Source organism: Myotis daubentonii, chromosome 12 (assembly GCF_963259705.1).
Source record: "Myotis daubentonii chromosome 12, mMyoDau2.1, whole genome shotgun sequence".
NCBI classification, from domain to species: domain Eukaryota; kingdom Metazoa; phylum Chordata; class Mammalia; order Chiroptera; family Vespertilionidae; genus Myotis; species Myotis daubentonii.
This window is the reverse complement of record NC_081851.1, coordinates 80,112,019-80,138,489: the sequence shown is the minus strand read 5'-3', so window position 1 is coordinate 80,138,489 and position 26,471 is coordinate 80,112,019. Positions and strand designations below refer to the sequence as shown.

Genomic DNA, 26,471 nt, shown 5'->3' with positions numbered 1-26,471 from the left:
GGCTTGCAGGCATCTGTGCAAAGCAGGTCCCACTGGCCATGAGCGATGCATGATGTGAAGGCTTCCATCCTGAGAGAACTTGCTTTATCCCTAATTATGAACCATGAAGACGTTTATACTCATAAGACAGCTCTGAGCTGCAGCCTGTACGTGTGGGAGCTGATGTCCACAGAGAGGACTCGGTGGTCTCTTAGAGTAATCGCTCTTTCCTGAGCTACCTGTCCAGGCCCCTGGAGCCTCCTAAGAGTTAACTTCGAAGGAAGTGGCATTTCCCGGGCGCCCGCGTCTGTGTTCCTGAGAAACACCAAAACCTAGTTCAGACGTGAGTACTTGGAATATTCTTCTTCGTGTGAAAAGCACAGCGAGGAGAGAATACCGGTGCGTTTCACACACAGATTGATGGACTGCAACTGTGGCATCTTTCCTCGTGTAAATATGGCAAAAATCATCTTTAAAAGGGGGATTGGAGCTGACCTGGGGCCAGCAAATAGGGGGTTACAGATGCGCTAAGAGATGTTCTTACCAAAATTCCAGCTGGGCCGCCTCGGGGGCCCGCACAGGCCACAGGTGAGGGCTGAGGGTCGGGTGGGCCCGGCCCCCGCAGCCCGCACTTCCTGGCAACCTTTCGCCCACATCAATGAGGTAATCTTTTCGAAATGACTCTGAAATGCATCTTTAATGCGTTAAGCACAGCACACCTGCAGTCAATTGGAGGAACGCATACCTCGGGTGCCATCTCGGCTCTCAGAAACCACGCGGCCGGCAATCAATACGGCTGTCATTCGCAGTTGCTAATGTGGGCTCTGGGCCAAGCACATCTGTCTTCGTGGAAAGAGAGCCACTCCCCCACCCTCACACCCCTGCGTTTGCTAGTGCACCCTGTGAGTGCAACAATATATGTATGTATTGTTGATAGTATTACAGATGCCTCCCATCCCCCCAACCCCCTCCACCCAGCCCTAACCCACCCACGCCCCACCCCGAGGTCTTTCCGCCCCCCACTGCCCATGTCCATGGGCTGTGCATATCTATATATCTATATCTATATCTAATCATCTATATCTATATATCTATATCTATCTATCTCTATCTCTATATCTATATCATCTATCTCTATCTCTATATATCTATATCTATATCTATATCATCTATCTATATCTCTATATCTATATCTATATCTAATCATCTATATCTATATATCTATATATCTATATCTATCTATCGCTATATCTATATCTATATCTATATCTATATCTATATCTATATCTATAAAAGGCTAAGCTACCGTCTGACCGTCTGACCGGTAGCTATGACACGCACTGACCACCAGGGAGCAGATGCTCAACGCAGGAGCTGCTGAGCTGCGGTGACTTGCAGCGGCGGTTCTCGTTCTCGGGTGATACACCCTGGAACCAGAGAGGGGGGAGCCCCATTCCAGGGTGTGTCACCTGAGAATCACCCTCTCGCACTCCAGGACCCCTCAGGGGATGTCAGGGAGCTACTTTCATCCTGATCCCCACAGGCCAGTCCGAGGGACCCCACCTTCCGGAGGGACCCTGCTCACCCCACAGACACCCTTCGAGCCGCGGTGCCACACCAGGTGCAGCAGCAGGGGAGGGACCGCGGGAGGTTGGCTCCAGGGCGTGTCCGGCCCGTCTGGCCCCATCCCATCACCCCACACCGTGCAGAGTCACGAGGACGGGCCACAGGCTGTGGCGGTGCCCGCCGCCCTGGCTCTGTCCCAGGTGGGACAGGCACCCTGTGGTGGGAGCGGGTGCCCTGCCTGTTCTGGGACAGCCCAGGGGCATCCCGGGCACAGGAGATGGTCTTCCCTCTGTGTGGGTAGAGGCCAGGCTCAGGCCGGCTGGGGCCAGGAATGGGGACGATGACGATGTGGAGAAGCCACCGTGACCTGCGCACGTCACGTGACCAAAATGACCCTTCGCTGCTGTAGGCCTGAGGGACCCGGCTGCCTGGCACCCAGAGCCCAATGCTGTCCACAGCGACCCAGGGCCCGGGGTCAGGGGGAGGGCGGGTGGGAGGGCTGCCTTGGTGACTGGTCAGGGGCCAGGCACTCCCATAGGTGTGTGTTGGGGGGCAAGGAGGTGGTAAGACGTCCTGGTGGCTTCGTGGGCCTCGGCTGCAGCCACGTCGCTGGCCCTGGATGTCCCAGCAGCACGGTCCCACTCGGCTCCTCCTGGTCCCCAGGGGGCTGCAGGGCCTGCGGTCCCGGGTGCCCCGGTGCAGACCCCAGGCTCAGGCTTCTGACCACAGGTCGATGCCGGTCACAGGAGCAGTGACAGCTGGCGGTGTGAATGGGGACTGAGCGCTGAGGGCGTGTTCCCTGCCCCCAGGCTGGGGACTGGGAGGGAGGCCGCCTGGCGCTTCCTCCATGACGGTCCACGAGACCCCACAGGCGAACGGCAGCCAGGACTCCGCCCGGAAGCCGGAGCTGACGCTGGGCTGCAGCTGGCGGAGGGCAGCAGCCTGGACGGTGTCCATGCTCGCGATCGAGGACGGCTCCGCCCCGCAGGCTCCCAGGACGCCTGGGACTTCAGGCACCGTCTATGGACCAGCACGGACGGCTTCCTCGCTGGGTCGACGGAATCCCTTTGGCTACAGCTCTCCATCCTCGGGCCTGTGCGGCCCCAAACCAGGAACTTAGCACAGTCAGTCCCCAGAGCATCTGGTGCTCGGCGTGCGGTAATGCGTCTCTGGGCCCAGGCCCTGGGAGTGATCTGGAACGGATCCAGGTATTTGCACGGAGGGGTGGGCGTCGTCAGACACTGCCAATGAGGCAGGGCCAGCGATGGAGCCGTCATAGCCTAGATCAGTGCCACATGCTGGATGCTCGGGCTGCTTGGCCACCGCGGCTTTAAAGCGACGTGACAGAGGGAGTGGGTCTGCTTTCTTCTGAGTGAGGAGCTCGCCCGTCAGAGGCTGATGTCATATCTCCATGCTCCTCTCGGTGGGGCTGGGGGGCCAGGGGGCCAGGGGGCCAGGCGGGAGACGGACTCCAGATGCAATGGCTGCTGCTGCGTTCTCTGTGAGGCTATATCCCTCACCTGGCACCCGGGGGGCTGCATCCCTCACCTGGTACCTGAGGGGCTACATCCCTCACCTGGTACCCGGGGGGCTGCATCCCTCACCTGGTACCCGGGGGGCTGCATCCCTCACCTGGCACCCGGGGGGCTGCATCCCTCACCTGGCACCCGGGGGGCTGCATCCCTCACCTGGCACCCGGGGGGCTGCATCCCTCACCTGGCACCCGGGGGGCTGCATCCCTCACCTGGCACCCGGGGGGCTGCATCCCTCACCTGGCACCCGGGGGGCTGCATCCCTCACCTGGTACCCGGGGGGCTGCATCCCTCACCTGGTACCCGGGGGGCTGCATCCCTCACCTGGTACCCGGGGGGCTGCATCCCTCACCTGGTACCCGGGGGGCTGCATCCCTCACCTGGTACCCGGGGGGCTGTATCCCTCACCTGGTACCCGGGGGGCTGCATCCCTCACCTGGTACCTGGGGGGCTGCATCCCTCACCTGGCACCCGGGGGGCTGCATCCCTCACCTGGTACCCGGGGGGCTGCATCCCTCACCTGGTACCCGGGGGGCTGCATCCCTCACCTGGTACCCGGGGGGCTGCATCCCTCACCTGGTACCTGGGGGGCTGTATCCCTCACCTGGCACCCGGGGGGCTGTATCCCTCACCTGGTACCCGGGGGGCTGCATCCCTCACCTGGTACCCGGGGGGCTGTATCCCTCACCTGGCACCCGGGGGGTTGTATCCCGCACCTGGTACCCGGGGGGCTGCATCCCTCACCTGGTACCCGGGGGGCTGCATCCCTCACCTGGTACCTGGGGGGCTGTATCCCTCACCTGGTACCCGGGGGGCTGCATCCCTCACCTGGTACCCGGGGGGCTGTATCCCTCACCTGGCACCCGGGGGGTTGTATCCCTCACCTGGTACCCGGGGGGCTGCATCCCTCACCTGGTACCCGGGGGGCTGTATCCCTCACCTGGTACCCGGGGGGCTGTATCCCTCACCTGGCACCCGGGGGGTTGTATCCCTCACCTGGTACCTAGGGGGCTGTATCCCTCACCTGGTACCCGGGGGGCTGCATCCCTCACCTGGTACCCGGGGGGCTGCATCCCTCACCTGGCACCCGGGGGGCTGTATCCCTCACCTGGTACCCGGGGGGCTGTATCCCTCACCTGGTACCCGGGGGGCTGCATCCCTCACCTGGTACCCGGGGGGCTGCATCCCTCACCTGGCACCCGGGGGGCTGTATCCCTCACCTGGTACCCGGGGGGCTGTATCCCTCACCTGGTACCCGGGGGGCTGCATCCCTCACCTGGTACCCGGGGGGCTGTATCCCTCACCTGGTACCCGGGGGGCTGCATCCCTCACCTGGCACCCGGGGGGCTGCATCCCTCACCTGGTACCCGGGGGGCTGCATCCCTCACCTGGTACCTGGGGGGCTGCATCCCGCACCTGGTACTTGGAGGTGAGCCCATGTTCTCAGGGGAAGACACTCGCCTGCTTATCCTAGTCGCCTGTTGCCATGGGAGACCCTGGCCTCACCCCACACCTGCCCCAGCAAAGGACCTGCATTTAGCACGAGCTGAAAATTAGAGTTGAAATAACCAACGTTAATGTGAAGTCCATGAAATTGCATGTGTCTCCCCCCCGCCCCCCAAGCCTGTGGGGCGTCCAGGGCTTGCACTCGGGACTCACCCGGGAGCCGGGGGGTGGGGGGGAAGGGGGGCGCCCGCGGACCTGAACCCCCTCCGGCCTTGCAGCCATGTCTCCCCAGCTCTGGGTTGTGAGATGGCTTTTCTACAAGCGGAAGGAAAGGCTTTGCAGGCCTTACAGGGATTTCATGCAAAACGGTAACGAAACGCCGTAAGATGCCAACCTCACGTCCCCGGGACCACGCGGCTCCTGAGCAGCAGAGCCTTGGGAGGAGGGGCCGCTGGGCTGTGACCGGAGCCGTCCCAGGGCAGGTCCAGCCCTCTTCCGGAGGGGCGGCCACCGGGCGGGGGAGGCGGGCGGGCCTCGGACAGCAGGGCCTCCTCTGCGTGGAGCTGCTGCCAGGAAGGGTCTGAAGAGTGAAAACCAAACCAGCTGGGCCTGCACGCGGCTGGAAACTGCAGTTCGGGCGCCACCTAGCGTCCATTCCGGAAACCGGGGTCTTCTCGGCGGGGATATTGGGACACAAAGACCCCCACCAGCCTTCACCTTAGTGTTTGAAGTTGAATCTTGGCAAAATCCCAAATGACAGCAGCTTTTTTCTTTAGCTTTGCCCATTACGCAGCTCACTGGTCGCTGCTGTGAAAACCCGAGTCTGGCCCCCGAGCCCGAGGACGCGATTCCTACAACAGATGTCCATTTCCTTCATTTGCTGGAGCCGCGAGACACAGCCCGTGTTCTGGGGCCCTCTCCTCTAACTCCTGCTTCTACGAGAACAGACGGCGAAGGAGCCGGGACGCCCCCCTCTGATCGCAGTTACAAGCAGCACAGGCCGGCACCTCCCTGCCTCCTGTCCGGCTTCCTGTTGGAGCCCGTGGACAGGAATCACGGGGACGGAGAGGGCAGGACCCTTGGCAGCCACTCTCTCACCTGGCTCCCCTCGCCCCTGATGAAACCCGGGGGCCAGGAAAGACCCAAAGTCCCAGGAACCTTAGTCCCTCCGCTCGGGGCGGAGATTCCAGGGAGTGAGCATCTCCCCTGGTCACCGGCCCAACTCCAGCCCACCATCAGCTTCACTACAAAGCCAAGTGCAGTGTGGATGGAGGCTGAATGTTCCGCTAAAAGAAATTAAAGACAAAATTCCACCAATGTCTACTGAAGACATTCCGAAGTTGTGAATCGTTCTATTACATGCCAAGTGTAAACTGATTCTTTTCTTAAATGTATCTTTATTGATTTCAGAGGGAGGGAATCACTGATGGGCTGCCTCCTGCACGCCCCCCACTAGGGGTTGAGCCCGAGCCCCAGGCCTGTGCCCTGACCGGGAATCAAGCCGTCACGGAGCAGCAAAGGAGCCCTTTCTGCTTCGTCCCAGGACAGAGCCTGTTCGCAGGGCCGGCCTCGCGGGAAGGGTCCAGGATGCTGAGACGTAGCGTCCGGTCAGGACCTCGCTCCCGGGGTCCCGTTCAAGGTCCCCGTTTCTGCCTCGGCACTGCTGTCATTTGGGTCAGGCCATCTGGGGCTGATGGAGGACGCCCACCCCGCCAGTGACCACTCAGTGTCACATGCCTGGGGCCACACCGCGCTGGGAGCGAACCAGGGGACCTGAGAAAGCGGTGACACGTGACGGTGCCCAGGCGTGTGAGTCAGCCTGACCGTTTTGTATGGAGTTAACACCACTCACAGCCACGCTGGGAACTGCTTAGCTCAGTGCTATCTGTTCGGTGTAACCGGAGGCTCGTCCAGGACACAGCCCGCGGGTGTGTTTTGAACACACGGGAGAGTGTGTTCTACAGCGTGGGCGGCTGCTGTGTTGGTTTATTTCAAATCCGCTAGTTTGTGACGTGAGTGACACTGTTCTGAAGGGACACCTGCTGTCAATAATCACCCAGGCGCTCAGCGGCTGACGGCACCGCGGGGGCCTTATCCCCCGGAGCGTGGGGAGAGGGGCTGAGACGTGTGGACACTTAGCTTCATACCAGGGGCTTGTGAGGACCCGAGTGTCCGGTCTGTGCGGGGCCACTGTGCTGACCTCCAAGGCCCCGAAGACCCCGGGGCCTCAGCAGTGGCCGTGGCCTCGCCACTCTCTGCCGGTGGAGAAAGCCGGGCAGCGGCCTGTGAGGGAGAACCCCTGGCCCACCGATGCCGGTGCCTTCGTCCCACCAGCATTGCACTGTAGCGACAGGGACTCTCAGCTCGTGCTGGGCTGGACCAGCTCCCAGCTGGCTCCGTGACTCCTCCGGGAGCCGGCTCCACAAAGGCCCAGCTCCGTCCACCACCTGGGGCTTCGTGCCGGGGCCTCGTGACCAGCTGGCACTGCGTGTCCGGTCACCGGCGACCGAGGTAACAGCCTGGACGCTATGACTTGTGGGGGATGATTATCACACATCGTAATTCCTGCAGGAACCCAGGTCACATAACCGACCGCAGAGACAACCTGAGCATTAGCTGCAGACAAAACAGTGTCGCGGTGAAAGCCATCTTTACAAATGACAGTGGCTGCTGGGACGGGCCGGCCACGCCAGCACTTAGTTCTCAAGATGGCGACGGGACAGCTCCAGGAACGCCGCGGCCGCTGCGCCACTCACTACTCCTCCTTCCTCCTCTTCCTCCGCTCCTTCGCCTTCTGCTGCAGGGCCTTGAGGTCGGCCATCACAGTCAGCGTCTTCCGGACCCACATGATCTGAAAGCAGGAGTTCGGAGAGCGTTCACACTGGGGACACGTACAGGGGGAAAGCGAGGGCGCGGCAGGCATAAGTACGCACCACAATGACCATGGCGTTGAGGAGCAGCGGCGCCGAAAACACCAGGGAAATGAACATCCCCCTCGAGTCGAAATACTGGTATTTCGAAAACGACCTGTTTCAAGAAAAATTTAAAATCACTTGGCGTAGCGAAACCACGTTTTAATGACGTGCTCTGCTTAGTGTGAGGCTGCTGGAGGTCCCGGTCACGAAGGCAGAACCCACCCCCGACGACGGCACGGCCCTCGGGTCCTACACGGTCAGACCCTGGCGTCCGGAGGCGGAGCTGAGGCCCCGACACTGGACGTGGTCCCGGGAGGGGAGAGGCTGCAGCGTGCTCTCCACTCGGCCCACGCGCACCAACTCCATCAGGCCACTTCCTTACTCTGCCGCTAGCATCACTGTCAACAGCCCCGACCTCTCTCTCCCTCGAGGTCATGGCCAGCATCACCCAGTTTGCAGCTGGCACTGCCAGGAGGAATGTGTAAGGAGCGCGTCCCAGCCTAAACCTGTCCGAGCGGCGGCTGCTGTGGGGCATGCAGGTGCTCGTTCCAAAAAGCAGAAGCCGGACAGCGACCTGCCCCGACCGGGCTCACCTCCAGTTCATGGCGGCCACTTCATTGATGTACTCAGCACAATAGACCAAGGTCACTGCAAGAGAAACCGTGTTAGAACCTGCGTGACTGACCATTAGTCATTGTGGAAACATCCCCTACAGATGCATGCTCAGTGTAAACACAAGACAGCAAGAGTTTGAGGAGAAGTGGAATTTCTCCTGTAGATATAACGTCAGGCAACAATTATAAAACTGTGAAACGTCAGGACACACCCTTTAACGGAAAGGAAACCAGGTCCACACACGTCAGTCTCCATGTCTCAGTGAAACCACGCACAGCGGTTCAGCAACACTCAGTCTTCTGCCTGAAAACCAAGAGCCACCGCGCTGGCTATCTGCCCCATTTCCTCACGCCCCAGGCACAGGTCAGGCCAACGGGACGCTGGGCAGCAGGGCCTAGAGCCGCGGAGCCCGGACCTCGCGATTCCGCCAACAGGGGCCGCCCTGCGAGCAGCAGCATTGGGGGCCAAGCCAGGGCAGCAGGGGCCCCAGCCGCAGGGAGCTGATTTGTGCACGTGTCCTTCCCAGCTCGCACCCTCCCTGCCAGAGCGAGCAGCACTGCGCTCGCCCATGGGGAAAAGCTTGTCAAGAATCAGCATCTCACTAACCCTGACTTGTCTTGTGCAACTGGTCCCGACCCCTCCCTGGTCAGGCAGGCGCTCAGTAGATTCCTTTCAAATACAATATCCACAAATTCACGTCACCTCTGGAATTCCCGAGAGAAATCCGGGCGAGCCCTGAGACTAAGAGTAGAGCCTCAGACAGAAGGGCTGGGCCCCGGGAACACGCTACATGCTGAGAACACGTAAGGCACAACACGCAGCTCTGTCCATTCCACTCACCGAGGCACAGGAAGTGCCCGACCTGCAGTTCGTATCGCCGGGAGGACACACAGGTGAGCAGCAGGCAGAGCGCGTGGAAGACGACCAGGCCGAGGAGCCAGGGCTCCGTCCAGTCTATCTGCTGTGGACACACCATTGGACACTCGTCAACATCAACTCCCTCAGGGCCAGGCCTCAGTCTCCAGGGTCAGTGGGGGGTCAGTGACCCCTCACTCCTGAGGACGGGCTTCTGGGGCTACTGAGCTAGGCGTCCAGAGGCCCCCGACCCGGGCCTCACAGAAGAGGGGGAGGGAGCGGGAAGGGAAGGAGGGAACCGGGACCCCTCCGTGGCTACCATGGCCCCCGATCCGGAGAGGAATTCAGGGTCTAATGCCGGAGCACAGAGGGGTGGCCTCCCCGGCTTGCACTGGGGTTTGTGGAGCTGTCACACTGAGACGAGTGGACCCTAAGGGTCACTGTCCCAGGAGGGAGGAGGAAGTTAGTGGCTTGTTCAGGAGATGCCCTTGGTTACTCCCCCTCAAGACCCCTATTTCAAGCCCCTAAACCAGGATTAAGGCCTTGAGAAATCCGAGCCATCCCTATGGCAAGACTTGCTTTTCCTTTCGCCCTGCACCAGCCTGCAAACAGTGCTGCCAGCCCAGGTCTGCGCAACCCCACGCTGGCCAGGTCCTCACCCCACGGCCCGATGCCCCCCTGTGCTCGGATCCACGTCCTGCCCGACCCGGCTGCAGACCAGGCCCCCCGCCGGACTGAGCCCGAAGCCTTCAGGCCCAGTGCGGCCGCCCTCCCGCACGCCGGGCCGGCAGGACCATGCAGCCAGGCAGGTAAGCTGGCCGCGAGCTACGTCCACCCACTCGCGTCCGAGGGTCCAGAGCGAGGGGCACGGGGAGGGCGGGCGGGCACCACACTTCCGGGAGGCGGGGCAGGGGGAGAGCAGCGCCGCGCCTCTCCGCCCACGCCCCGCCCCTCCCACAAGCCCCGCCCTCACTGCGCAGGCCCCGTCCTCACTGCGCAGGCTCCGCCCCGGACGCTCCACCAACACCCTCCCCCAGACGCTCAGGCCCCGCCCCCAACGCCATGGCGAACGTTGGGAAGTTCGAGCAGCTCCGACCGCCGGCACCGAACTGGCCAAGTTACCGTGATGACGGCGGGAATGCTGTCGGGGAAGGAGGTGACTGAGAAGGCGGACGGCATCGTGCCCAAAGCACCCGCCCTCGCCGCCGCCGTCAGGCTGAGCCCGCCCGACTACCGGCAGCTGTGCCTCTCGCGTCGCCCCTCCCGGGGTCTCGTGTGTCGCGAGACCTGAAGGGGGCGGGCGTCCCCTGTGAACGCGGTCCGAGCGCACATCTCGCGGTATCTCGTGGCGGTGACGTGAGCACAGGGGTGCCCGCGGGGCCCGCGGAGCGTCGCCGTCTGTCCCGGGCGCTCTCCCAGCAGGACGCCGGGCGGGGCGCCGGGCAGCGCGCAGAGCCGGTCCGAGTCGCGGTGCCGCCAGGGCGGGGGCTGCGGTTCTCGGCGGCCTTCCCGGGGCGGAGCGCGGCGCCGCTGCCAGAGGCGGCCTGTGCTGGCCTGACGGTGCCTCCGTCCCGGTCTGCGCGCGTGGCCCGTCCTCCCTCCCACCGAGCGCAGCGCTCGGAGCCGCGGGCCGCCCGGGTGCCGGTGTGGCGTCCAGGGCCTGCGAGTTCATGGTCTCTTCCTGGGAGGAACGGAGGCGGCCGGGCTGCCCGCTCCGCCCCGGTCCAGCCGCCTCTCCCGCCCACACGCGGACATGCGGGTCCCCGGGTCCGACAGCCAGGCCCCGCGGTCCCCTCGTTGGACTTTACGGGATGGCGGCGGCGTACGGCGGGCGCGTGCTCGTGCTCGCGGGCGGAGGGAGCGCCGGGTTCGCTCTCCGGCCTCCGGTTTGGGGGTGTTAGGGTTCCGTCGGGTTCCTGCCCCGCCCGCGGCCTTCTCCGCCCTTTGGCTCTATCCCCACGGCCGCCCCTTTGAGCTCAGTGTCCTAATTTTCGATAATAGGTTTTTCCGTTTCCCGAAGTCAGGCACAGTGTTCCCTGCACCCGAGTGGAAAGGTCCGGAAAGATCCAAGTGCCCCCGCACGTGCAGTGCAGACTGTTTCCCGCAAAGCTGACCCTTGTTCTCTTCCGACTTCCGCCAGGAGGTGACTGCCCCTCGGCGGCGCCCCCGGTCCGGGAGAGGCGCTCAGGCCCGGGGGTGGGGATCAGGGGTCAGGGGCGTCCACGGGCTCCCAGCGCAGCCGCAGTTTAACGGGGGCACCAGCAGGTGGCAGCACGAGGCCGGTCCCAGGTCCCGCGCGGTGGGAACCGGAACACCTTTTCCATGATGTTTGCAACAGAATGAGCTTTCATATATTCGTGCCTGTTGAACTGAGAGGTTTTAGTCAACACCATTGGAGTTTAGGTGAGAAAATTGTACACCATGGAATAGCTAAATGTGTCATTTTGGGGGTTCTTTATTAGATTGCCTTTAAAAAGTTACTTTAAAATGTGCTTGTGAAAAATCTATAATCATGGGTAATAAAAGCTTTAGAGATAAAACCCAACAATTTAATACCTCGTTTCCACTTTATTTTTTCAATATTCTATCAGTGCAGCCCTAGCTGGTGTGGCTCAGTGGATAGTGTTGGTCTGTGGACTGAAGGGTCCTGGGTTCGATTCAGGTCAAGGGCACAGGCCTGGATTGCAGGCTTGATCCCCAGTAGGGGGCGTGCAGGAGGCAGCCGATGCAAGATTCTCTCTCATCATTGATGTTCCTCCCGCCCTCCTTCCCTCCCTCCCTTCCTCCCTTCCTCCCTGAAATCAGTAAAAACATATTCTGTCATTGCATCTCTACCCTTGTGCTCACAGAGGAGTTTGTGACTGCATGGCCACACTGCGCTGTGCCGATTTGGTGGGATTTATGTCCTGCCTGTCTGATCTGAGCCTCTCCAGGGCATTAGTCATGTGTTATCTGTGGAAACGATTGCAGTGTGAATGAACTGTTGAGCCTGTCCTGACAGCTCATTTAGTAACTAGTGATGAAAATGTTGTGTGGTGTTGTCTATCCTATATAATAAGAGCCTAATATGCAAATTGTCCCCTCGACTGGGAGTTTGACCGCTCGCTGTGATGTGCGCGGACCACCAGGGGGTGGCGTGGAACATGGTGGGCGTCGGCGACGCAGGGCTAGCAGTGGCGGTGCTGCCAGTCCTGATGGGCTGCGATGAGAGCGGAACTGTGGCGGGATGGTGGAGCAGATGGGTAGGCAGCGCCAGGCCAAGGCAGATGTGAGCGGGGCCCAGTCGCCCCACCGATTGCCCCGCAGACAGCGATCAGTGGCAGTAGCGGCAGGGGGCCCGGCCCCGACCGATCGCCCCACAGGCGGGATGGTGGCGCAGGTGAAGGGGCAGTGCCAGGCCATGGTGGGGTGCCAGGCGGGCTGCGGGGCTGTGAGGCTGGGGGCATGAGCTGGGGCCCGATCCCTGTAGGCCACCCTGAGGGGCCCCACCCGTGCATGAATTCCTGCATTGGACCTCTAGTTTGTATATATAAAAGCCTGAATGACCGGTCACTATGACACACATTGACCACCAGGGGGCAGACGCTCAAGGCAGGAGCTGCTCTCTGGTGGCCAGTGCGCCCCCACAGCAGGAGCGCTGCTCAGCTGACCCACGGGCGCCAGACGCAGGGCCGTGGCCCAGGCCTCTCCCAGTCGGGACTGACTGGGCGTGAGCCCGCAGCAGGCGCAGTGGAGCCAGGATGAGCAGGAGGGCAGGCGGCGTTGGACTGCCGGTTTTGGCCCAATCCCCCACGCCACGCTGAGGGACCCCACCAGTGTACGAATCCGTGCACCAGGCCTCTAGTATTTGTACAGAGACCCCGAGGACAACACAGAACCGAATGCTGTGACTGCAGAACTTTCTGTCCTAGACAAAGGCCTTTCACGCAAAAGGAGGAAGAAGAGTTCGGGCAAACAAGTGTAGTCCCTGTCTTCTTCGGGGACATTGAATCAGTAACAAGGTGTTATCAATGGAGGAGGTGAGCTCAGGTGCTGAGGACAGAGTTTCCAGCACGTGTTTGGGAGGCGGCTCTGGGAAAACGGATTTTAGATGAGAGAAAACTGGATTTGAGCATGAAGGGTTTCCCTCACAGCAGCGTGGCCGGGGGTTGGTTATTATTCTTTAATTGCCCAAGTCTTAGTTTGTTGTGTGTAAAAGTGGCTAATAATGCCTTTCTGATGGGTGGTTTCTAGGATTTGTGACAATATGCCCTAAAGGCCGTGCATTGTGCCGAGTGAATGCTTTTGCTTAATGAGTGATAACTGTTACTACTTCTGTAATGTCCCAACCCATCTCTCCCCGGGCCCTCTTCTTTTTAATGCACAGACAACATTCCTTCTGCTTCCCACTCGTCCTGCTCGGGTAGAAGTGTGCGTCAGCCGTGGACAGCAACACAGCGCTTGTATTTCACTCTGGGAGGTGTCATAGCCCGCCTTTCTGCGCTGCATTGCGCACTGGATATTGCATCTTGAAAAGGTTTAAAGGCCAGAAACATTTTGTCTGAGAATCTACAGCCGGTTCAGGCCCAATCAGTGTGGCTGTGCAGCTCCAATTGCTTTTCCTAATATGGATGTTTCTGCTCTATTAAACCAACCAGCTGTTTACACAAGTCTTCTCTGACTGGAGATTGCGTTTGCCTAATAAATAGATCTTTTATGGAAGATGTAAATTTCTTGATTTTTTAACTTGTCAGGTTCAGGTTTCTCTTTCTGTAAAGGAGACAGACACACACAGGACACGGTTCTGTCTGTGGAAACCGTCTTCGTTCACAGAGTCCCGAGAAAAGCATCCAGAGACCCCCGCGAGGGGTGTGGCGTGGTGAGGGCAGAAGGCTGGCCCTGGGTGCGCAGCGTCTCATCGCTGTCCCCCGGTAGAAGAAGTCCAGCCTCCTTTTCATCAAGGATGTTCCTATTGTGTTTCTCTCCTGCGATTTCTTTCACTACAAGCTGTTTAATGTAACTGTTAATAATTACCTTTACCAAGATTGTCTAACACTGAACAACATAGGCGTGAGGTTAAGAAATTCTCTTGATTTAAGAATTACTCTGTCCAATAGAACGTATAAGAGCATATACTTTAGTTCCTTCATCCTGTCTATTTACACCAACGTCAGTTTCATCCTTTTCAGAGTGTAGCCATCCTGACACTATCTCCGCAGCCACGGGGAGCATTTGTTTTTAGAAGAGGCTGCAGCGAACTGTTCCGCGGGAGCTTGGCCTGCAGCAGTCGCTTCCCGCTGCTCTCCGTCCTTGCCAGGACGAGCACACCCTGCACAGGCACCTCTGTTTATATTACGGAATCTGCACTTTCTTCTCTCTAATCTATTACGTAATGGAATTCCAATTATTTATACAGTAGTAGAATTTCTTATTTTATTTCACTTCTACACTTGCTTTTCACTGAGGTTTGTGTGGCTATTTTAAACTCCCTCAGGCATAAAATCGAAGGCAGTTCAGAATGTTGACAGGTGCTTAGACTTGGATCTTTCCTCTTGCCAGGCCCACTTTTCTAATACATTTCTATTTTTTGTCTTGGAAATCTATCACAAAAAATATCCAGCATTTTATAAGAATTCTTTTTTACTTGCCATGTTCTACCGTCAGAGAGACGTGGAGAGGGGTTGTCTGGGGCACTTGGGCTCCCGTTGGCCTGAGCGGGAACACCTGGTCCCCAGCTCCTCCCGAAGCTGCACCCTCGCCTCTCTAGCCGGTGAGGGGGGTTCAAGGCTGGAGCACAGTGACTGTCTGCAGTGACGTGACTCACAGACCGGCGCTGGCCAGGCTCTGCGACAAGGAGCCGTGGCGAAGGGCGTGCACAGGGGAGTGCACAGGATTGCAGATAGGACTCATCTGTTTGGCAGTGCCATCCTAGGAGGAACAGTAGATGCAGGAAACCACGGACACATCTGTGTAAATCCTGGACCCATGTCATGATCTCTGTAGAGAGAGCGGCACATGAGCAGGAGGGAGTGGTGGCACAACAGGTGCCCTGCATGCTGCCCATCACTGACAGGTGGCTCCATCGGCTGACAGGCAGCTGTGCGTGGAAGGAAGGGCTGCAGAGCAGCTCCAGGTGCCTGGGGAGGTCTGCTCCTGTCCTGCCGAGGTCCTCACCCACATCGCTGTCCCCGGAGGCTTTTCCTCACCAGAGGGCATGCAGAGCTGAGGAGGACGTCCACTGCTCACTGCAGACAAAGCACCTGGGAACCTGCGTAAAACACAGTGCGGAAGCCAAAACTGACAGATACCAGAGAACGGAAAGGCAGTGAGGAAGGTCCCCCAAAGAAGGGAAAGTGGAGCAGGACCGATGGGGGCTGCCCTTCCTTCCGTGAGTTTGATCACGTACCAGGAGAAGCTGAGTGAAACGTAGTCAAAGTGGTTGAGAAATTCTGAAAATAATTTTTAAATCTTCAGAACCTGAAGGGACACAAATTGAACTCGGGACCCACTAATGAAGGGTACCTGATGCGCCCCAGACGTCAGATGACCAGGAAGGAGAGCAGGTCGCAGGCAAAGACGGCAGCACTGTAGACGCACCTCAGCCCACGACCCGCCTCTGACCAGCCACCCGCCGGTCACAAGTGACTCCTCTTTGGGGAAAGACGATGCCACCCAGAGTCCCAAATTTTCTCTAACATTATTTATATAGCCTAGAGGCCTAGCGCACGAAATGTGTGCACTGGCAGGGTCCCTAGTGGCTGCCAGGTACTTCCTCCTCCCCCGCCCCCGGCCGGCCCCACCCCCTGGTTGAACTCCCGGACAACTCCCAGTTAAGGGGACAGTTTGCATACTACTCTTTTATTACATAGAATTGTATGTTTCTCAGATGTTTGCAAACACACAGGAGACAACATTCATGGCTTAAAAACAAATTCAACCAGGACTGCAATCGAACGGAGGGAGCTTTGGACGCTGGGTACCGGACACTGATTTAGAAAAAATAAAATACTTCCAAGAGATTAGTTGACAAGATGGAGAATTTTAACTGCAGAGAATAAAATTTGGAAATTCTGGTGAAAACAATTTCTAAAATTAAGAACCTGCAGGCTCTTACAGGTGAGTTGAAGGGAGCACTTGGTGACAGGTGAGATTTGTGCACTGGCAGTTAAAGCAGAAGAAAACATTCAGTCTCAACACATTGGTCAAGAAGAATATGAAAGATGAAAAGGTGATAAAGTAATATAATAAATCATGGAAGAACAAACTGTGTTTGGAGTCTGAGAGAGAAAAGGGGGAAAAGGCCAAGTCATACTTAAAGGAAATATACCAATTTTTCAAAACAATATATCCTACCAAGTCAAAGATTCAGATGAGCAATAAAACCTGGGGAGCATGAATAAAGAAAAAACTAATCTCAGGTGCACTGCAGCACAGGAATGAAAAGAGAAGCTATTTATAGCGGGAAGTGCAACAGAGGTCATTTTTAAGGCACATTTCACAGAATCGAGACACCTTTTTTTTTTTAATTAAATCTTTATTGTTCAGATTATTACATTTGTTCCTCTTTTTTCCCCCCATAACTCCCCTCCTCCCAGTTCCCGCCCCACCCTCCGCCCTCACTCCCCACCCACCGTCCTCATCCATAGGTGCACGATTTTTGTCCAGTCTCTTCCCGCATCTCCCACACCCCTTTTCCCCCCCAAGAATAGTCAGTCCATTCCCTTTCTATGCCCCTGATTCTATTATGATCACCAGATTATTTATTCACTTGATTCTTAGATTCACTTGTTGATAGATGCATGTTTGTTGTTCATAATTTGTATCTTTACCTTTTTCTTCTTCTTCCTCTTCTTAAAGGATACCTTTCAGCATTTCATATAATCCTGGTTTGGTGGTGATGAACTCCTTTAGCTTTTCCTTATCTGTGAAGCTCTTTAGCTGACCTTCCGTTCTGAATGATAGCTTTGCTGGATAAAGTAATCTTGGTTGTAGGTTCTTGCTATTCATCACTTTGAATATTTTTTGCCACTCCCTTCTAGCCTGCAAAGTTTCTGTTGAGAAATCAGCTGAGAGTCGTATGGATACTCCCTTGTAGGTAACTGAGTTTCTTTCTCTTGCTGCTTGTAAGATTCTCTCTTTATCTTTTGCTCTTGGCATTTTAATTATGATGTGTCTTGGTGTGGTCCTCTTTGGATTCCTTTTGTTTGGGGTTCTCTGCGCTTCCTGGACCTGTAAGTCTATTTCTTTCACCAGGTGGGGGAAGTTTTCTGTCATTATTTCTTCAAATAGGTTTTCAATATCTTGCTCTCTCTCATCTTCTGGCACCCCTATAATTCTGATGTTGGTACGCTTGAAGCTGTCCCAGAGGCTCCTTACACTATCTTCGTATTTTCGGATTCTTTTTTCATTTTGCTTTTCTGGTTGGGTGTTTTTTGCTTCTTCGCATTTCAAATCATTTACTTGATTCTTGCGCTCCTCTGGTCTGCTGTTGGGAGTCTGTATAGTATTCGTTATTTCAGTCCGTGTATGCTTAATTTCTAGTTGGTTCTTTATCATAACATCGAGGGTCTCATTAGATTTCTTGATGATCTCACTACATTTATCGGCGGCTTCTAGACAGTTCTTAAGAGACCTTAAAAGTGTGGTTCTGAACTCAATATCCTCCATTGACAGTTTTGTCCTGTTTCTTTGTCTCCGCATTTTTTATGCTTTCTTGGTGCACCCCCTAGTGGTCTTTGTTCGCAGTCTTGTTGTAGTTAAGCCTTGATTGTTGTCAGCAATACCGGGGGTGATTTGACCTCCAGGCTAACTGGCTATGAGAATCCGCTGTGTCTGCAGTGGGAGAGCTTCTGTGCTGGATCTCTAGGGCGGTGCTAATGTAGCGTTTGCCTGAGGCTATCTGGCAAATGGCTCTGGGCAGGGCTTGGGCGGGGCAGGTTCCCCGGGGATCTACAGGGCGGGCCGGAGCAAGCAGTTATGGCTGCTCTCAGTTCTGTCCCCAGGGGCTCTGCCTCACAGAGTCCCAGCAACCGCTGCAAACCTCGGAGAGAAAGCTGCCTTCGAGTTCCAACCGAAGCCAGACAGTCCCGCTTCTCCCGTTTGAGTCTGGGTCCCTAGAGACTCGCCCGGATCTGGAGCTCAGAGTCCAAAACTCCCTCCCGATTGAAAACAACAACCGCGCCCTCCGCCGCCAGCCCGCTCCTTGTGCACTCCGCACCTGAGTATTTCACTTCAGCACTGCGCCTCCTCTGAGTCTGGGTATGATATTCTCTTTCCTCCTAGTTGTAGAATTTCCACTCAGCCAGCCTTCCTGTGGTTCTGGATGCTGTCTGTTCTGTCCTTTAGTTATATCTCTGAAGTGGTTGTTCGAGGGCAGCAATCTCCGGCGTTAACCTATGCCGCCATCTTGGTTTCTCCGAGACACTGCTTTCCCAGCTGTAATCTCAGAATCAAGGACCATGGAATCACATTTGTAAAGTGCTGAGAGAAATAGCTACTGACCTTGAAGTCCACCCTCTGGAAATCTCCTGGAACTTACGAAGAAAGAACAGGGCCAGCCCAGTTGATTTTGCTCAGTGGATGGAGCGTCGGTCTGCCACCTGAAGGGTCCTGGGTTTGATTCCCGGGTCAAAGGCACATGCCCAGGTTTCGGGCTTGATCCCCAGTATGGGGTGTGCAGGAGGCAGCCGATCAGTGATTCTCTTTCATCATTGGTGTTTCTGTCTTTCCCTCTCCCTTCCTCTCAGAAATCAATAAAAATATGTGTACGTATGTGTGTGTGTGTGTGTGTGTGTGTGTGTGTGTGTGTGTGTGTGTATGGCTTTTAAAAAAGAACAAGCCCATTATAGACAAAAAAAAGTGAGAGAATATCATAATCAGGCTTTAGTGAAAAGAAATAAAAATGACCTTCTTTAAGCAGACCCCACATGAAACACATATTGGAAGAAATAAAAGGTATGGAGGTAGGTAATTGTGTTAAAATTAACTGACATTTAGCCCTAACCGATATGGCTCAGTGGATAGAGTGTTGGCCCTCAGACTGAAGGGTCCCAGGTTCGATAGTAGTCAAGGGCATGTAGCTTAGTTGCAGTAGGGGGCATGCAGGAAGCAGCTGATCGATGTTTCTCTGTCATTGGTGTTTCTATCTCTCGCTCTCTTTCTTCCTCTCTCTAAAATCAATAAAAATATATTTAAAAAATAACTGACATTCAAGTCTATAAGACAATGAATAATATTTTATGGAATTTAATCACATGAGCTATCAAAGGTTTCCATTCCATTAGAGAGTTTTTGATTTAAGCAGTTCCTTCCTTTTCTTTCTCAGTTTCTATCTCTGCTTGTATCACTGATCTGTTCTTGAATGTTGCCCTTTTTATAAGAGCCCTCAATATACTCATCTCAGTTATTTCAAATACCCTATTTGCTATTTCCCAAACCTGTGGCGTCTGAGCCTGGTTCTGAGCTGTGTGTTGTCCCTCGGCTCCTGCCTGTCCTGCATCAGTAGCTGTGTGTGAACCGGTGGGATTTAATCAAGTTTGAGCATAAGAATCCGCCCCTTTACGAGAGCAACCTGGGAGTCCCCTGGTGGCCTCACGACCTCACCTGTGCCCACATGGTAAATAGCTCTCGGATGCCACAGGGAGATTGTCACAGCGTTGCACACTGTCTTGCTGTCACTTTCCCACTCATCTTCTTGCAAATGCTCTATGTACTCCTTCAAATTTTAATAAACCTGCCTGCCTTATAGGGTCCTTGTCTATTTCTAAACGTCCCCCGTGGAGGTAAATTTATTTTTATGGATGGGCTGTGGTGTGTGTCATAACAAGATAAAAAATGTAAGTGCAGCACGGGGTGGGAGGAGGTGTTTTTATTCCTGGAAAAGGAGGGACTCCCCTAGAGAAAGGACTTGTGAGTCGGTGGTTGCACAGCTTCAGAGAAGGAAGGCGGGAGAGCAGGTTCCTGGGAGACCAGCCTGGACATGGGGGAGGGGACGATGAGATGGATGTGGAGGGACCACAGCAGGACAGGAAGCGGGGGGGGGGGGGGAGCTATTGCACACGCACAGCCTTGTTGGAAGGACAAGATAAGGCACCGAAAAGGACCTGCCTCCTAAGAACCCCAGGTCCCCAGAGCCCACCTGTACCGGGTCCCAGGACGCCTGTCCAGGTTGCTGAGTTCACAAAACGGCCCCGTGAACCAGCAGGAAGCAAATAGGACGTTGCCCGCTGCCCGGTGCACAGCGTTGGGAATTTTTACCTCTGGAAAAAGGAATCTTACTGTTTGCCATAGAAAAATTAGAAGTTATAAATATTAAAATCACGGAGATGTTCTAATTTTTATTCTTAAAGGAGAACTTAATTATCTAAACCCATAGTAACTTTTATTGAAAAATGGTCTCCAGTGTTCTAGTACATTTGAGATATGTTAATGATAGTATTAATTATGAATTAGCTATGTTAAAGTTATTCATCTAAAAATATTTTATTCTATGATGTTTAATCAAGCAAGACCCAGAAGAAATCTCCGTGAAAAATACTATCCTTCATTTAAAAAATTAATAAAAGAAACATTCCTCATTTTAAAGGGTATATATATATAGATAAATAGATAGATATACATATATGTATGTTAGTAATTAAAAGCATATATATGCACTCTTTCCTAAATATTTTATTTTTATGACACCTTTGGAAAGATAAACATTTCCAGTGGCACACAGAATTAATGCACGCTAATAAATGTGAAGGCTGTTATGCTAACCATGGTGTCTTTGTTTCTCTCTCAGCTGTCTCCTAACGTTCCTCATTTCAGGTCAGAAAGGTTCTCTCACTTTCCCGGGTTCCCTGTGGCTGCTGTTTTAACGTCACAAGTAAAGGCGCTGGGACAGGAAACGTAATAATTGGCTTTAGTTACACAGTGTTTTGTGGCCTTGTCTTTTTATTGCTTTGTGTTTCCCTGAAAAGTTCCGTATAATTTGTAAGATGCCACATTCTAGGTCAGTCAGACTGACTGGGTTTGTGTTCAGCGTGCTTTGACTCCAGGTCTCTCTGTAGATGCTTTCCTTTGCACGTTCGGGAAGCTGTACTCTGTCTCTGCCTTCATTCCAAGGACAGCCCGGAATTTAGTTCAAAAACACCGAAACTCCCGTCGTGAGTTTGTTTTCTGAGTTCTCTTCCAGGGCAGCCACTGAATTCTTTCCTCTTCCTGAAGTCCTGGATCCCACCCAAACCTGTTTTCAAGGGCTCATGGGTCTTCTTTTTCTTTTTTTTAATGTATTTTAATTGTCTTTTTACAGAGAGGGATAGAGAGTTAGAAACATCGATGAGAGAGAAACATCGATCAGCTCCCTCCTGCACACCCCCTACTGGGGATGTGCCCGCAACCAAGGTACATGCCCTTGACCGGAATCGAACCTGGGACCTTTCAGTGCGCAGGCCGGCGCTCTATCCACTGAGCCAAACCGGTCAGGGCAGGTCAGGGCAGGGTGGGCTCCTGGGTTTTCATAGAGAAGCTGAGAAGTGTAAAATTTAACCCATTGCATGCCATGAGCGTCTGAAGACGCAAGCGACGGACCTTCCCCACATGCCACGTGCATCTATTAAAAAAGAAAAATGTTTTCCCTAAGTGGCAGCACTGACCAACTTTAAAGTCATTTTTCATGAGAATTTTCAGCTGAAAATATTCAAGAACACCCGAATTGTAATATATTTATTTTCATAATATTCATTGCAAATTGATTTTTTTAATTAAATTCAAAATATCGTGGCATGCGGGGATGGTTTCCGTTTTGGACGTGTGGTAGTTAACTGGTTAACAGAAGTTAGGGTATCCATTGGTTTGCTAAGTGTGAGCTGAGGTCGGGCTTTAAGGAGCATGAGACCCTGAGGTTTGGACGCAGGCTTACATGGATGTTTGGAGAGATTTCATGTTCTCAGTTCAGAGTGGCCACGTCCTAAATGAAGAAGCCACACTCGCAGATTCCTGGGTGGAGAGGCCAGCCGGACAGGCCGCGTGCTCCGTCTGCTCAGCCCCTCCATGCCGACCGACGTCTGGGCTCATGTAACCTGACTGATGGAAAAAGGAATGTATTCTGTCAATGGTGGTCGGAACCCCTGCATTTTTGAACTGGCCCCTTGCTATTTTTAGACATGATAGCAACACACATGAAATGCATTCCCTACTTAATGGAATTTTCATGCAATACTTGTGGGTTCATGGGTTGGAGATGCGTGTTTACAGAAAATGACAGATCATTAATCCAAGAATCTCCGGGCGCGACTTGGCCGCAGGTGCGATGACAGCAGTTCCTCAGGACTCGGCTCCTCCTCGCGACCTCATCTGCTTGTCAGCTGACTGTGCCTCATAAACTCCTCAGTAAGGGCCCACCTACGCCAGCTTCAGCAGCCACGGCCTCTAATCTAGCTGGAAGTGACAGTACTTGATGCTATAATTGTGCCCTTCAAATTTGCCTCTCTCATGAATATTTAAATACGTAAACAGGTGTTCCATGCACACTGTGAGGATTTCTCTTCACAGGCAGGTAGAATCGGTGGGTTACACTCTATACAGCATAGAATCTTTTATTAAGGTTTTATACTACGTATTTTAGAGAAGGTTCACGGCAAAATAGAGGGGAGTGTATAGAGATTTCTCATGTGGCCCCAGCTCCACGCAGGCACAGCCTCCCTCCATCAGCATCCCCACCCAGTAGGGCATTTGTTAAAACCGAGGAGCCTGCACTGATGCCTCGTCACCCAGAGTCCACGGTGTGAGTGAGGGGTCACGGTGTTGCACATTCTATGGGTTTAGACAAATGTATGATGACATCATTATAGCATCACAAATGGCTTCCCTGCCCTGAACATACTGTGCTCTGCCTGCCCATCCTTCCTTCCCTCACCCCCGCTAACCACTCATTTTTATTATCTCCATAGTATTGCCTTTTCCAGAATGTCGCATAGTTGGAATCACAATATGCCACCTTCTCAAGTTTTTCTTTCATTAGTCCTATGTCTTTAATGTTCATCTATGTTGCCCAGCTGGCGTGGCTCAGTGGTTGAGCATCGACCTATGAACCGAGGAGGTCACGGTTCCGTTCACAGGCAGAGACACATGCTGGGCCATAATGATGACAGTGATGCGAAGTTATGACAAGTCAGTGACAGGATGAAAGTTATCGATTGTTACGAGTGTTCAGTGGACAGGTCCCCACATCCATCTCTGTCAGGCTGGGCATCCCAGCTGCTATCCCCATGGGTGCCTCATGTCCAGGGCAGGCTCCCTCTCTTCACGGTTCTCTCCCCGCCTCTCCCCCGCCACCCCCCGCCCCCCAGATACCCCAGGCTTTTCAACAAGTTCTGTGGCAGCTGGAGATGCGGACTTAACGGAGGGCGTGTGACACGGAGGCAGCCCAGACCGCACACGTTCAAGCAAAGTTTGGTCCCGCAGCCCTGTGAGCAGTGGGGACGTCATAGGAGTGAAACACAGCTCAGGTAGAAACAAGGTCACAGTGGGAGCAAGTTCTTAACACGAAAAGAAAGCCTGGCTCTGGAGGGTTAATTCTGAGACATTTTGAAATAGACATTATGAAATTTTAAGAGAATTGACATTAATCACAGGAGATTTTATGTTCTTTTTATATTTTCCCCCCCAGATTATCTTTCAGAGCACACCCACCAGGTCACACAGCCCATCAGAGTGACTAGGGGTCAAAGGGCATGCCTTATAGTTTAGAAGACTATGGGACCGCTGATGCAGTCCGGTCATTTCCAGATTACTTCCTAGGACTTAATGGGTCATAATTGATGGGAGGAATGTGCGCTGGCACTCCATTTTCACTAGGATAATGGTAATTTTTCAGTAATTGCTCTTTCTTTTTAATGGGATGGATTTCTCAGCATTATTTCTTTTTTATTGAATTTACTGGGGTGACATCGGTTAATAAAATTGTCAGCATTATTTCTGCCTTGAATTTCTATTCAAGGTCAACATGCCGAGAAATATATTAATTGATGGTTGTAAAGGTTTCTAACTTTGAATATAAGATTTAATCTTACCTGCATTTCAGATACGCTGAAGGAATAATGACTGGTAACAGGAGTCGCCAAGGTGAGAGAGCTCGCAAACATTCATAGGTCTGTCTCTCCGGAGCTCCCCACCAGCAGTCACGACAGGATGTCCTCCACCCCAACGCCTCCATGCCCGCCTCCCAGCGCAGCCACTCCCTTCCCAGCCTGGTAAGCAGGGTCTGTGACTGACCCGCCTGGCTCCTGCCTGACCCTCTGGGCCTCCCCCGTCCACTTCCTGCTGGAAACAGCTCTTACTCCTCTAATAATCGGACGTGATCATTATCAGATCTAACGATCAGATCCTGGCAATTAAAAGTTAGCTATCAAAATAGTAAGAGTTGTTGTGCAGTTTGGGAAGGAAGAAATAAACTGTCTTTGCTCACAGAAGATATGCCTATTTGTGTAGAAATGCCAAAGACTCAAGAACAACAATCTCCTGGAACTGACATGGCTACAGCACGGGCTGCGGGGCTCACACTTCATGCACAAAAGCCATCACTTTCCTACACTCCAGCGGGAACCACTGAAATCTGAAATTAACAACCCAACGCCATGGGTATAAGCACCCAAATAAGGAGAAACGCTGAGACCTAAGACTAAGAAATGTACAAAATAAATGTAAGGAAAACGCCCTCACTCATGAAAAGAGTCAGAGAAGACCTGAATGGATGCAAAGATGGTCCATGTTCCTGGGGAGGCGACTCAATCTTGACCAGATGTCCGTTCTTCCCAACTTGACCCATAGATTCAATGCAATCCAACCAGATTCAAGCAAGTTGGTTTGTGGCTATCGACAGAACGATTCTGGAGTTTCTATGGAGAGAAGCCACGTGCCCAGAGGGCCAGCACAGTATTGAAGGAGGAGAACAGAGTGGAGGAGACACTCGGGGTCTTGACTGATCATAAAGCTGCCGTGACCATGGGGGGGGTGGTTGGTGAAATAATGGACAAGTAGAGCAATGGGACAGAGCAGAAAGCCAGAGCAGACCCCATCAATACAGTCACTTGATCTTTGACAGAGGCGCAGAGGCAGCACAACGGAGAAAGGACCGTCCCTTTAGCCACGGGAGCTGGAATAACTGGATAGCTTCTTACAAAAAGAAAGCTAGACACAGACCTCACACCCGGCACAGAATTAACTCAAAATGGATCACAGACCTAAATGTGAAACAAAATTACAAACTCCAAGCAGATAGCATAGGATAAAACCGAGATGACCGAGATGACCGTGGGTATTGGGATGTCTTTGTAGATACAACATCAAAAGGGCTCTTGGTCACGCATGCCCATGCGTGGCTGTGGATGACAGAAGCCATCACAGGCCAGGCAGCTGGTCGACCAGACCATTCCAGACGGAACAGGAGGTGGTGCAGATAAACCGTGAGGGTCTGGTGGCAGGTGCAGCCGCAGGCAGGACAGCCTGGGAGAGGCCATGACAGAGGGAAAACCAGAGGCCGGGAAGCGGTGATGGAGCCAGGAGGGCTCTGGAGAGCAGTTCTTCCCTCAGGGGCTCGGAGACCGAGGCCGCTCTTCCCCAGGAACATCCCCCCTGCACTGACCTCCCAGGGGAGCGCGTTGCAGGTAGAACGCAGGCAGAGGTAAACTCGTACCCTCCCCTCCCCAAGAGGCGATTGAGTGGCCTCCAGGCCGGCCTGGAGACATGCCCAGGGTCGGGGTTGTCTCGTGCCCTTCCTGGCCCGGCAAACAGAAAGCTCAGTGACTTCAGAGAGACTGGGTTCTTTAACCCGTGTGTTCAGAAAGCATCCATCTTCCTGTGGGGCTGAAACCCACATCCCAGAAGGGCAGGAGGGCAGAGGAATAACCTTACATGTAGTGCCAGCGGCTGAGCCCCACCTGGCACTGGCCTCCGGGCCTGAATAGAGGGATCAGGACTTTATCTGCTGAAAAGAACTCCGACTGCCCATCCCATTCAGCAGGAGGTGCGGCCCACAGCTCATTTGTTTAAAACGACTTCAGCCCAGAGAAGGCGGGATTGCAGAGCAATGCCTGAGGTGGCAGCAATGACAGACGCTCATTTTCCGCCTGCAGAGTAACCTATTTTGGGAAGAGCTCGCTTTTATTCCCGGGGGAGGAAACGGACGCACTGCGCTCTAAGGCTCTTAAATCCTTGCAGTGGTGATACCAGCACGGTGTTTCCAAACGGGCCTCTGTGCTCAGGCTCACAGCTTAGTGCCAGCGTCTGGGGATCCTGAAGCTTCTCGCGCGTTTCCACGGCAGGGACGTGTTCTGAACACAGGTTATATTTGAAGTGATCCCTGAAGATGCACTGTGAGTTTTCTGTTCCTCGCCCATCGGCACTGCAAGCTCACAGAGCTGGCGTTCGCTTTGCAGTTCATTGGGAGGATTACATTCAGGGTGAACCTCGCCGTCTCCCATCCTGTGGCTGCGTTATTTGGCAAACGCCCCATGAAGCCTCCTCTCTCCAGGGTCCAGGCTTGGGGCTGGACCAGTGCCATGTGCTCAGCAGTCCGGTGAGGAAGCTGCAGGTCGCCACG

General features: G+C 54.4%; 1 protein-coding gene and 1 long non-coding RNA gene across 2 annotated transcripts; one reads left to right on the top strand and one right to left on the bottom strand.

The window, feature by feature from the left end:
- Nucleotides 1-5,854: 5,854 nt before the first annotated feature.
- TMEM18 (transmembrane protein 18) lies at nt 5,855-23,357 on the bottom strand. The gene is made up of 6 exons (XM_059660641.1): nt 23,225-23,357; nt 10,031-10,148; nt 8,894-9,014; nt 8,032-8,086; nt 7,457-7,550; nt 5,855-7,374 (listed from the first exon to the last, which is right to left on the bottom strand). Exons 2-6 carry the CDS (start codon nt 10,085-10,087, stop codon nt 7,279-7,281), a joined length of 423 nt encoding a protein of 140 aa, XP_059516624.1. The 5' UTR covers nt 10,088-10,148; nt 23,225-23,357; the 3' UTR covers nt 5,855-7,278.
- LOC132213681 (uncharacterized) lies at nt 23,245-25,569 on the top strand. The gene is made up of 3 exons (XR_009448049.1): nt 23,245-23,379; nt 23,541-23,735; nt 23,955-25,569. It is a non-coding gene; the product is annotated as an uncharacterized LOC132213681 (long non-coding RNA).
- The last annotated feature ends 902 nt before the right edge of the window (nt 25,570-26,471 follow it).

Excerpts from the sequence above, each read along its gene's own strand:
- TMEM18 (XM_059660641.1), bottom strand. The coding sequence starts at position 10,087 with ATGCCGTCCGCCTTCTCAGTCACCTCCTTCCCCGACAGCATTCCCGCC. Across the intron at positions 9,015-10,030 it reads GCATTCCCGCCGTCATCACG|CAGATAGACTGGACGGAGCC; the intron begins GTAACTTGGCCA and ends GTGTGTCCACAG. Across the intron at positions 7,551-8,031 it reads GTGGCCGCCATGAACTGGAG|GTCGTTTTCGAAATACCAGT; the intron begins GTGAGCCCGGTC and ends TTCTTGAAACAG.